We start from the raw sequence: 12,602 nt of genomic DNA, 5'->3' as shown, positions 1-12,602 counted from the left end.
GATGGATTCAGCATGAAATTCTGAGAATTTTTATATCCGACCGATTTGGACACGACTGCATTTTTCATTTGATTTGTATCTTATTAAAGTTTGATGAAAGTTTGTCAAAAGAAACGCGGATGCATGAAAATGGTCAGAATTTCGTACTGAATTCGAGAATCTTAATCTTAAATTCGTAAAGTTGTCCCAGCTTTACTATATTATCACAGAACTCACAGAAATCCAAGAGTTTGCAAATTTCACATAATTCGCACAAATCGCAGATTTTACAGAAATCACACATGATTTTAACCACTTTCATGTCATTTTCCAAACCCTGATTATTTTTACAATGTTAAAAGGATGAGGATGCGATTTAAATTGAATGCACATATTGTACACGCATAGCAATGACATTGACATTGTCAGTTCAGTAGTAGCAATACAAATTTCTTAAATTCAATTTCCAGAGATTATTCTTATTTAAAAGGAGAGACCCAGATTTATTTTTAAAAAAGTAGGTGATTGGTTTAATGATAGCAAAATCAAATATCAATTTGATATCATTGTATCGCTCAATAAATAAATAAATAATGATTAATTACACATTTATTACAAGATTTTTTAACTTCTTTTTACTTTTGAGATGATCTCAATTTATTTAAAACTCCGCAAAAACTATCCAATTTCGATGTACATTATTGCTTCTTTTAAATAAATAATACGTGTAAAAGGCAGAGAATTAAGCTAAATGTGAATCCAATTAATAATTTTAAAACTATACATTCTCAATTTAAAGTAGAAAAAGGTAAGTGATTTACAGAAGAAACTGTTGATCTTAATCCGTCATTTATTTCCTACATGAGATCCTCGTCGTCGAACAAATCACCAAAATCTGCAATAAAAATAAAAACATAAATAGTTGATTCTCAATTAATTCTAATATTTCCTAATGTAACACTTCCGTGTACATAATGTTAATTATTTAAATTAAATTTAACACAGGACTCGATGATTAATCGCCAAAATTAACACATTTTTAATCATTTCTCTTTCGCCTCTGGGAATTAATTTTAAAATTCTGGAAGAACAAATTCCTAGACCAGGGAGTTGCTAATTTTTTAAAAATATACACTCCAGATTTTTACACTTTTTAAAGCAGGAGATCACAAGTTTAAGAAACTTTCAGAAAAATTGGAACTCGTCTAAACTGGCGTTAAAAAAACTCACCGCTTTTCTATTCATCAATCAATTCACTGAGTACAAATTAGTCGTCCAGAATTTTAAAATAAGTTCTCAGAGGAGAGAAATGATTAAATATGTGCTGATTTTGTTGAGTTTTTTCATCCAGTTTCAATGACTTCCAATTTTTCTGAAGGCTTCTTAAACTTGGGATCTCCTCACTTCAAAAAGTGTCAAAATCTGGAGTGTACATTTCTTAAAAGTTGGCAACTCCCTCCTCTACAAATTAGTTCTTCCAGAATTTTATAATAAATTCCCAGAGGCGAGAAATAATTAAAAATTTTGACTATTGAGGCATCAAATCCTACATTAAACTCATTTAAATTAATTGTTTCCCTTCTTATCCACTTAAAACTTACCATTGTGAAAATCCATATGGACCCCTTCTCTCGTAACGTCCACCATCATTCCACCTCCAGAACACTAAATATCAATTAAAATATTTAACTTTTAATTTTAAAATCGCTTCTCAAAGTCAAAATCAAAATCAAAATTTTTGCAAATCTTCCAAACCCACTCACATCCTCGTCCATATAGCCACCAACACCGTCCGGAAACATTTCGTCCGCTGCGGTCGATGGTTTCATTGCAAAATTCAAAATGTAACGATGTAATAAATTTCTTTGAAAACTTTTCCAAAAATTTAATTCAGAAACTTTAAATATTTTTCACTGGCAAGTTTACACAAAAATTTGTTCGCGGTATGACAAAACTGCAAAACCTGCACCCACAAAAAAACAGCCACTGCTGTCCAAAACCCTCAATCCATCTAAACCTACAAATACATTGGGAGGGTTTGGACACCTTGACTACTCCCATTGGATCCATCTCGTTACTAATTTTCAAGTTTATCTTAACAATTTTAGATACTTTTAATGCATAATTAGCCTCATCATGACTTGATTTATGGATTTGTATACCAGAATCTGATAGGTGGTATGAATATTGTGAAAACATCCTATAAACTAAAATAAACCGTCGCAAACGCGCATACGGAAGTAGCTTCAGACGTACTTCACCCCAAACGGTCCCACCACAACTCGGGAACACTTAATTTCACTCTATTTCACCTATAGATTAATTTTTTGTAAAAATCTCATTTTGCCCCGACCACACCCCCTGGCGACGAGGGGGTGTGGAACAACTCGGGAACACTTAATTTCACTCTATTTCATCTATAGATTAATTTTTTATAAAAATCTCATTTTGCCCCAACCACACCCCTGGCGCCTAGGGGGAGTGGCACAACTCCGGAACACATAATTTTACTCTATTTCACCTATAGATTAAATTGCACTAAAAATCTCATTTTGCCCCAACCACACCCGCTGGCGCCGAAGGGGTGCGGCAAAATCGGGGAAACACTCAATTTCACTTAATTTCACTTAATTTCACCTAATTTTACCCATAGATTAAATTGCACTAAAAATCTCATTTTGCCCCAACCACACCCCCTGGCGCCGAGGGGGTGTGGCACAACTCCGGAACACATAATTTTACTCTATTTCACCTATAGATTAAATTGCACTAAAAATCTCATTTTGCCCCGACCACACCCCCTGTCGCCAAAGGGGGTGTGGTCCGGTTGCCCCCAAAAGTTGATAGGATCCTCCCCCTGGGGTCCTATGTATGATGGCGAAAACCGATTTCGATTATCTCGATCCGTTCTCCTGATATCCTGCTGACAGACAGACGGACAGACAGACAGACAGACAGACAAAGTCTTCACATAAAGTAGCTGAAGCTACTTAATAAAGTTTGGAGAACTGAAAGAGGGAAAGAGTGTATTATAAATATGAAGGGCCGTCTAAATTATTTTGTATTTCTTCGGCACATAAAATTTTGCAAAAATCTTTACAAAATTTTAATTTTGTGAATTTTAATTAAAATTTTAATTTTAATTAAAATGAGTGTGGTCAAAAATTACAAAAATTTTTTTTAGTAGCTGATAACAATTCAACCTTTTTAATTAATTAAAGTAGACAACCATATAAAATAAGCTAAATCGTCGCCAAGCTTCAACATTTTCTCTCAGATTTTGCAATTCGCAATTTAACGCTTACTTACTTACTTAATTTTGCAAAAATTTTGCAAAAATTTTCAAAAAACTACTTTGATGCCTGTGCGTGATCAAAAATAAAATTGCAAAAAACTTTTCTCCTCTGAAAATAATTCATCTTTTTAATCAAACAATCTATATAATAATTTCAAAATAATCTTAATCGTCACTACACTTCAATATTCTCAAATTTTGCGATTCGCAATATTTATTGAATCCTTACAAACTTATCTTTGTAAAAATTTTGGCAAAACTTTTCATAAAATTTTGATAGTTAGTCAAAGATTATAAAAACTTTATATGTGGAACAATAATTATCTATTTAAACAAATAACGTACTCATCATATCAAAATAATTCTATCGTCACCAAACCTCCACAATTTCTCAGATTTTGAATTCAACCATATTTATTTAGTGTTCAATTACTTATCTTTGCAAAAACTATTGCAAAAACTTTGGCGAAATTACCATAAAAATTTTTATATCTGCGTGTGGCTAAAGAGTGCATAAAATAGTATCCCCCAATTATCTATTTAATTAAATAATTAATAATTAATTATATCAAAATAAGATCATTTCACAGTATTCATAAAATGCTTACTTACTAATCTTTGCAAAAACTTGGGCAAAAATTTCCGCAGAAATTTTGATGTCCTGAGTGTTGTCAAAGATTACAAACACTTTTGCCAGTTGAGAATAATTCATCTTTAAATTAAATAATGTACTAAATCATACCAAAATAAGCTCAACCGGCTGCAAACTTTGCATTTTCTTAGATTTTGCATTTTGTAATATTAAATGCTTACTTTATTTATCGTTGCAAAATATTTTGCAACAATTTTCAAAAAAACTTGAATGCCTGCACGTGTTAACCACTCTTTTCCTCTGAAAATAATTCATCTTTTTAATTAAATGACGTGCACACACAATCATCTCAAAATAAACTCAATTGTCACAAAACTCCTATATCTTTCTCAGATTTTGCATTTTCAACCGATTTTCAACCAAAGTCAAGAATGCAAAAACTTTAACACAACAGGCGATTATCTTTTAAATTAAATAATGTACTGCACAATCAAAATAAACTCAACCGTCACAAAACCTCCACAATTTCTCAGATTTTGCATTTCGCAATTATATATTAAATGCTTCCAAACACATTTCGCAAAAAATTTCATAAAATTTTGCCCCCTGAGTGTGATCAAACAGTGTAAAAACTTACATCACCCGAACATAATTATCTTTTTTAGAGACTAATTATGCCAAACTAATGTAAATCATTGGCAAACCTCCACATCAGATTTTGCATTTCGCAATATTTTTTAAATGCTTAATTACCTATTTTTGCATAAATTTTCGTAAGTTTTTGCATAAATTTTCACTAAATTTAGATGGCCAAAAGTGAAACATTACAAAAACTTAAAGTGCCGACAATGAACATCTTTTAGATTGAATAATGTACAAATCATGTCAAAATAAACTCAATCGTCGCTAAACTTCCACAATTTTCTCGGATTTTGCATTAATTTTTTTATTCATCTGAACAGAACGTTAAAAAATGCGACAGAAAGTTGCCAAATATATTTCGCAACAAATTTTCGTCATAGCATGGTCCAATAATTTCTTCTTGGACACTGCACAATTTTTAAGCATTTTTTTATATATTTTAGATACAAATTGCGATCAGCATTTTGCAAAAATCTTCTTTGTACATTGGCAATTGGAAAAGCGCATATTGTTTCATAATTACTTAAGTATTTCATACAATTTTTGAACACGACTAAAATCAGGTTAGTACATTTTTTGGTAATTTTTTTAAGCGACAATGTTCCAAGGATGAGGTAAAAAGCCAGAGCACCATGAAATTTTGATGGACGAAATCCGAATCTCGAAATTTTTAAATTCTTCAAATGGATTGTTAAACTTTCGCATTTTTCAGCAGCTTATAATAGAGGTGTCTCAGTGCATGCTCTCCGATTTTGGGCAAATTAGTGTCAATCGGGCACAAATTTAGTTAGGATGAAATTTGCGAAAGACACGACCTCCCAATGGCCACGTTTGGCCGAGATATTTGCATCCAAAGAGGAGAAAACGCCCAGTAAATGAAGAAAGTGTAAAATTTGTTGACTTTAGGACGAGTTTTTTTCCTATTCGGATGCAAATATCTCGGCCAAATGTGCCCATTCGGAGATCGTGTTTTTCTGCTAATTTCATACCAATTAAAGTTCTGATCGATTGATACTAATTTCGTCAAAATCAGAGAGCATACGGTGGGACACCTCCGTTCTTAGAATGATGCTGTCGAGTTGTAAAATTTTCAAGATTGAGGTAAAAGCCATTTTGGAAACTTTTTTATGGACGAAATCTATACCCAAATTTTCAATTTCAGACCTGCTAAATTATTCCATCGCATTTACCACTTTTCGAAGATGTTATATGTAAAACCCAGCATCATTTCGTACTGATTTTGGAAATTTTTATGTTCAAAACCTACCCGAAATATTTTCAAATTTTCCAACTTTTCAAACCTCCGAAATCGTCCCATCACTCCTAGCACAACTCGCTAAACTGTACAAACTACCATTTTTACTACTACTTTTCCCCCCATTTGTTGACCCCTCTAACAACAACTTATAATAATTGACCCCGTTCTTATCCGCGTTAAATTGTCGCTTATCCGCCCCACCAGCAGCACCTGCAGTCTTGAGCTTTTCCGAACGATACGCCTCCACCAAACTGGAATTTGGGGGCGGATCGTGGACAAAATTGGCATTATTTTCAGAATTTTCGATCAGATTGATGAGCTTCTCGACCCCCGCGAGGTAAACCAGCACGAGGACGATGACGAGACCCAACTTCACCGTTTTCAGTTCCAAATCTCGAACACTTTGTTTATGAAGACGGTCCAGGATCCAGAGAAAGCTGGTCAGGAACATTAATCCCAGCGTGATCAGGGACACGAGAAATCGACTCGGCCACTTCAACAGGCAGATGGATCTCTGCGCAGGGAACATATTTCAGAAATTTATTTCGAAATTTCCATATTTTCAGAAGGCGGATATGTATTTATGATCAACTTTTTCATTTTTGAGGACGACAGACTGTCAAACTTCGTCGGTAACTTACAAGGGTAACACAAATTTCAAAATATTTATATTTTCACATGTTGCAACATATTTCTAAATTTTCAGAAAGTTAAAAATTTCCGATATTAGGTATTTCAAAATTACGGAAATCATTCACACCTTTTTTCAAAATCCATACATATATTTTGTAAATATTCAACGTCATAAAGCGAAATTTGGTTCGTTAATTGTAGCAAAAAATTCCAAAGTATTAAACTCAAAAAATTTTACAGATTGTACAAATTTTTCGAAGATTATTATTTTTTTTACATATTTCGTAAATATTTTTCATAAATACATATCCGCCATTTACATTATATTTTCCTACCCGTTGCACCCCCGCAAAAACGAGGCATCCAAGAAAAGTCAGGATCAGAAAATATACGCATCTTCCAAAATGTATCGTTCTCTAAAAATTCACAAAAATTCACAAGTTTCCAATAAAATTAAGTTTTTTTAAAAAAATTTTGTTCATTCAACTCACAGTTTTCTCATCACTTTCGAAATCCAAGTATACAAAAAAGTATTGGACAAAGAGTAGAGCAACGATAGCCTGAAAGAAAAATGTACTAATTAATTGTTCAGATACACTCAAAATAAGGTAGTAATGAATCATTACCATGCGGAATGACTATGTGACTCTACCACGTCGGTTACGATTTGTCCTAGAAATGGTAATAATAAGTTCAGGGAAATTCAAATTTAATACATAATGGGATTCACTTCCTTAATATTTGGTAATGAATTTGAATTTCCCTGAACTTATTGTTACCATTTCTACGACAAATCGTAACCAACGTGGTAGAGCCACATAGTCATTCCGCATGGTAATGATTCATTACTACCTTATTTTGAGTGTAATTAATAAATTCCCAAAAACCTTACCGTAACGAAGAACGTGAAGAAACACACGAAATCAAAAATATCAAAACAGCCACACATTTCTTCTTATTTAAAAAAACTTAACTAAATTACCACTCTTCGGCCTTGTTACAAAGTTGACAACATTTTCAGACTTTCTTTAGTCGCAGAAAAAAACTGCAAGTTTTCGCTGATTGTCGCTGATTTATTTATGGAGGGACTGGTCCTGCTTAAAGAAAAAGCGTCTATATTACACAAGATGCAAAATTAGAGTGAGAGAAAGTCGGGAGAAAGTTGCTCATCTTCAATCTTCCAGCTGCATTGGATCGCAGGAAAACATTCCATTTTGGGATGGTTTACATATATCAAAATATTTGCAAATTTGCCAAAAAAATGTGCGAATATTTCTCATCGAGTCAAATTTTATTTCAAACTCAGGCTCACGCCCAAAAAAATTTAAAAATACTCAAATTTCCGTAAAAACCCTTAATTTATACATCATTTCAAGATAAAACGTGTGAATATTTCACATTTTAAGTCAATAAATTTCTCATTTTTATTTTAACCTCAAACTTTCACTTCAAAAATTCAAAATTTCCTTCAGAAATATTCACACAATTTGTGCACCAACATTTCCAACGGACCAAACTTTCTCTTGGCTCTTGGTGCAGATTATTTATCATGCTCCATTATTTCGGAGAAAGCTCACTTTCCCCAAAACCCAGCAGCCAGCCAGCCAGGCACTTCTGGTGATCGCAATCTCCGTGATAAAATTCCACACGACTGGTCTCTGCCAAATATGCAGAACCTGACGAGACAGCCAAGTAGACAAACTTTATTTACTCCACGTGGCTGACCCTGCCTGCAGAGGAGATGTCACACGAAAAAATTGGCACGAACCAACGACACTTGTATTTCCGCTCGAATTAACGTCACTCTCAGAGTGACGCACCTGAAGAGAAAGTTTGCATTGTGTCGACACCGTGACCTTTCACCTACAAAAAATCTAGTACGATACATGGTAAAAATTGGAACAGCATTCTTGCAGAAATTTGGCTCAATTTTTGCAAAATTTTTTTTAGCTAGTTGTGCAGAATTATTCGCATACGGTTCTGAAGAATATAACACAGAAAATTTCGGCATGATTATGCAAAAAAAGCAATTATATAAAATATTTACGATATGCTTTTGTAAATTACTGCATAATAATGATTTCTGCATTCTCCAAGGGACACAGTTCTTTTAAAATTTCGCTTAATATGACATCCATTTATGTGTAATCTCATCCTTTTCCTATTTATTACATACATAATTTACTCATTTACATCAATTCCACACACCTCGCATACATAATTTATGCAAAGTACATACATACATACATATTTTACCCTCAAAAAATTACAATACTGACAGAGACAATTAATACTTCTACTTGTAAATAAACTAAAACTAACCCCCCACAAAAATCCCCCCCAAAAAAAACAGAGTATACACACATTTCCACCAAACCCATCAGTCAATAATTAAACTAACCCCATCCCCCCACTAAAAAATCCCCCTCCCGAGTATATTTCCACCTCAGTCAATTCACATTTACACCCGGGTCGTAACCCCTCCCCTCCCCCTCCCCCTCCTCCCAGTAGCTCAATCCCCTCCGAAATCGAGAACTCCACATTGTAACAGGGATTCGCAAAGGAACTTTTATTATTCATGTCATCACTTCGGATGGTCACGTGGTGACTCGTCTGCTGTCCACCGGAAATGATGGTGGTCACCCCTCCGGCCTTCTTGGATGAGCAAAGTGTCCTGGTCGCGATGGCGAAAATGTAGCAGATCGCGACGGTGAGCGTGACCAGGGCGGAAACTTGGACGCAATACGAGAAGATTTTCCCGTTCAGGAAGTTGACAATCCAAGGAGAGTACACCCGGTCGATCGTACAGAGCAGCATCGTTATGATGGCGAGGAGGATGAGGAGCACGATAAGCAAGGCTTTTCCGGGCTTATCGGAGGAGGAGGGGTGTGGGTGCGGGTGTGGATGGAGGTGTTCGGCTCGCTAAAATGAAAAAAAGTGGCAAACTTTGTGTAAGTTTCGCAATTATTTTTGCACATTAAGTATTATGCATAATGTAGATACTTAAGGAATTAAATTTTGCATAAAGTTCGCAATTATTTTTGCATATAATACCCGAGGAATCACGGTGGAAATGGTGCACCCGAAGTAGACCACGGTCCAAAGGAGGAAATAGAAGGATAAGAGAAAGTAGATCGATTTCTGGGAGAAAAAATTTCATAATTTTGATACCACGTGATTAAATTATAATCTCCGATTTATATTTATTATATATAAATTTTATTTATAAATATAACTCACAATGGATGTCTCACAGCGTACGCTCTCCGATTTTGAGCAATTTAGTGTCGATCGATCACTACTTTAATTAGTATGGAATTTACAAAAAACGCGAATGGGCACGTTTAACAGAGATATTTACATCCAAAAGGAGGACAAAACGCGCAGTAAATTTAATTTGAAAGGTGTAAAAATTGTCAACTTTGGGACGTGTTTTCTCCTCTCGGGATGCAAATATCTCATTTGAAGATCGTGTCTTTTCAAAATTCCGTACTAATTAAAGTAGTGATCGATTGACTTTGCTCAAAATCGGATCGCATACGCTGGGAGACTTCATAATTATCTACTTACCGTCGTGCTGTAATCTTGCAAATCATTGGGCACGATGGGTGGAGAGTGGTTATTTTTTAGAAAGTGGATAAAACACATGATAAACAGAAGGGTGAACAGCGTCTATATAGAAATCAATATGCAAATTTGTAATATGTAAATATGTAGCTTTATAAACCTTGTACTGCTCAGTTTGTTATCCAAATGATGCGCAATTACATTTGCCGAATGTTAAGCAAAAATTTGCATAAAAATTTCGTAATTGCGTAATTCATCAAACGTACGTAAGTATCAAACGTAATTTTATGTATTAATTTATAAATTTCGTAATTATGCAATTTTTGCATACAAATTTCATAATTCATCAAACGTACATAAGTATCAAACGTAATTTTATTGATTATTTTATAAATTTCGTAATTATGCAATTTTTGGGTAAAAATTTCGACACATGATTGAGTGATTTTTACGCCAAAATAAAAATAAACTGGTGTTAATGTAACTCAGAATAATTCAGGTACTCGATCCATTGGAAATTTTATAGCAAATAGTGCAGTAATATCTAATTTTGTAATTTTGCATCCGTGTTTTTTTCTTATCTCAAAATTTCAAAATTTCAAAAAATTTTTCTTACCGTAAGAAAAAGAACCATCAGCCATAGCACCACGGTACGAAATTTACTCCGAATGGCGGCCCCATCCCCGCAACAAAAGTTACACTTTTTTACATTCATATTTTTTATTTAATTAATTAATCTCTCACTAATTTCCTGCTCAGTATACACGTGTGAAGACCTAATTTTTGACCCTTTGACCCCAAAGTTTTGTATACTTTAAGGCCTCATAGATTTTATATTTGCTCAGTTATCAGCAGTGAAATGTAGCCTAAATTAATGGACTCATTACATATTAAATCCAATGATTTGATCGAGAAACAATGCAAAATTCTACATATGCAAAATTCCCCAAAGTTCCCCAAATCTTCCCAAAATTCCCAAAATTAATTTAACCCTTTCACCGTTTTACATGTAACGTCATGACCTAGTGACTCGAGAAATATGACCTTTTCGTCCACCTCCACATTGACACATGCCAATTAATCACTCATATTTGCATAAATTAATTGCAATTATTCTCATTAAATTAATAGCAGTGCTGGAAGAGTATCAGAATATTGATATTTAGCAGAAGCGTTTAACATTAATTGTCAGTCGAGGTCGTCCGGACTAAAAGCCTAATTACTGCAGTAAAAACTCCTTAATATCCATAAATCTCAGCAAGTTTCCTTTAATAAACTCTTCTACATAATTTCACTTAAGTGTAATTATACGTATTATGCAAATTAGCCGATTATTACTATTTTAGAGTCAACTTTCTCCAGTAAACTCTGCACTTTCACCCAAATCAACTTTCCCTAGCTGCGGAAAACGTAAAAATCTCAATAAGTTTCATAAATAATAAGAATGAACTCTTCTCATTTCGCTTAAATGATAATTATTATACAAATTAGCGGATTATTGGTATTTTCCAAACAACTTTCTCCAGCCGTTCGATGAGTATACAATTCGATTTTATGCACACTTTCACCCAAATCAGCTTTCCCCCACGTACACAAAACTACAACTGCACGTCGTACACACCAAGACTAGACTGAAGGATCCGGGTTTGGCTCCGATTTTTCGGAGAGAAAATTCCCCACTCATTCATACCGGGAACATTCATCAATTCAGAAATTTACAAAACTTATATTCCCCTCAATTAAAAAAAATTCAATAATTCCTTCACAAAAATTTCAGAAATTTCCCCACAACTTTCTCTTTCCGTAATTGTGTAACCCGAACATTCAGACATACAGAAATTTACAAAATTATATTCCCCTCAATTACAAAAAATATGTTCTCAAAAATACTACAATTTTTTTCAAAAATTCCAAAATTTCTTCCCAAAAATACACACTTTCTCATCCCGTAATTTTGCAACCCTTCCAAAAAATCAAACTTTCTCTAGCATTCGTGGTGTAGCATTGCCGTCAAAATTCCGCGTGTTCGTCTCGTGCGAATTTTCCGCAGTGGTGAAAGTTACAAGATTGCATCTTTCCTATTACCAAGGCCGGAAACGAGGCACACTTTATGTATGCAAGGCACGACTATTTTTAGAAAAATCATTTCGTTAATTTTTAGTAATTAAAAGTGTGAATGTCACACATGGTAAGAAGGAATAAACCGTAAACTTTCCACTCTCAAGGTAAAAACCTAATAAGGGACGTCGACCAGCGGATGCTCTCCAATTTTTGGCAAACTAGTATCAATTGAGGGCTAATTTAATTCGTGCACTCTAAATAAATTTGATTAAAATTTACTCAATTTTGAGTAAAATTGCCACTAAAGCAACTATTGAGTAAAATTTACCCTGAGAAAGGTAAAATTTCCTCAAGGTTGAAAGATTTTTGCTCAACCTTGAGTAAATTTTACCTTTGTCAGGGTAAATTTTACTCAATAGTTCCTTTGGTGGCAATTTTACTCTGGTGTCAATTTTACTTTGGTGGCAAAGACGCGACCTCCTAATGGACACGTTTGGCAGAGATATTTGCATCCGAAGAAGAGAAAAGTTCACAAATGTTTAACTTCCAAGTTTACCATGGGAGATCCAAGGAAT

At 34.1% G+C, this 12,602-nt stretch overlaps 2 protein-coding genes across 2 annotated transcripts; both read right to left on the bottom strand.

The window, feature by feature from the left end:
- Positions 1 to 4,986: 4,986 nt before the first annotated feature.
- Positions 4,987 to 7,584, bottom strand: LOC118438699. The gene is made up of 4 exons (XM_035859285.1): positions 7,292 to 7,584; positions 6,891 to 6,959; positions 6,735 to 6,815; positions 4,987 to 6,280 (listed from the first exon to the last, which is right to left on the bottom strand). The coding sequence occupies exons 1-4, from the start codon at positions 7,346 to 7,348 to the stop codon at positions 5,804 to 5,806; spliced, it is 684 nt and encodes a 227-aa protein (XP_035715178.1). The 5' UTR covers positions 7,349 to 7,584; the 3' UTR covers positions 4,987 to 5,803.
- A 943-nt stretch (positions 7,585 to 8,527) lies between these two features.
- Positions 8,528 to 11,599, bottom strand: LOC110859075. The gene is made up of 4 exons (XM_022107938.2): positions 10,583 to 11,599; positions 9,970 to 10,071; positions 9,454 to 9,540; positions 8,528 to 9,321 (listed from the first exon to the last, which is right to left on the bottom strand). Exons 1-4 carry the CDS (start codon positions 10,679 to 10,681, stop codon positions 8,791 to 8,793), a joined length of 819 nt encoding a protein of 272 aa, XP_021963630.1. The 5' UTR covers positions 10,682 to 11,599; the 3' UTR covers positions 8,528 to 8,790.
- Positions 11,600 to 12,602: the final 1,003 nt, after the last annotated feature.

This window comes from Folsomia candida, unplaced genomic scaffold, assembly GCF_002217175.1.
Source record: "Folsomia candida strain VU population unplaced genomic scaffold, ASM221717v1 Fcan01_Sc024, whole genome shotgun sequence".
Taxonomy (NCBI): Eukaryota; Metazoa; Arthropoda; class Collembola; order Entomobryomorpha; family Isotomidae; genus Folsomia; species Folsomia candida.
This window is presented reverse-complemented; position numbering and strand designations above follow the sequence as displayed.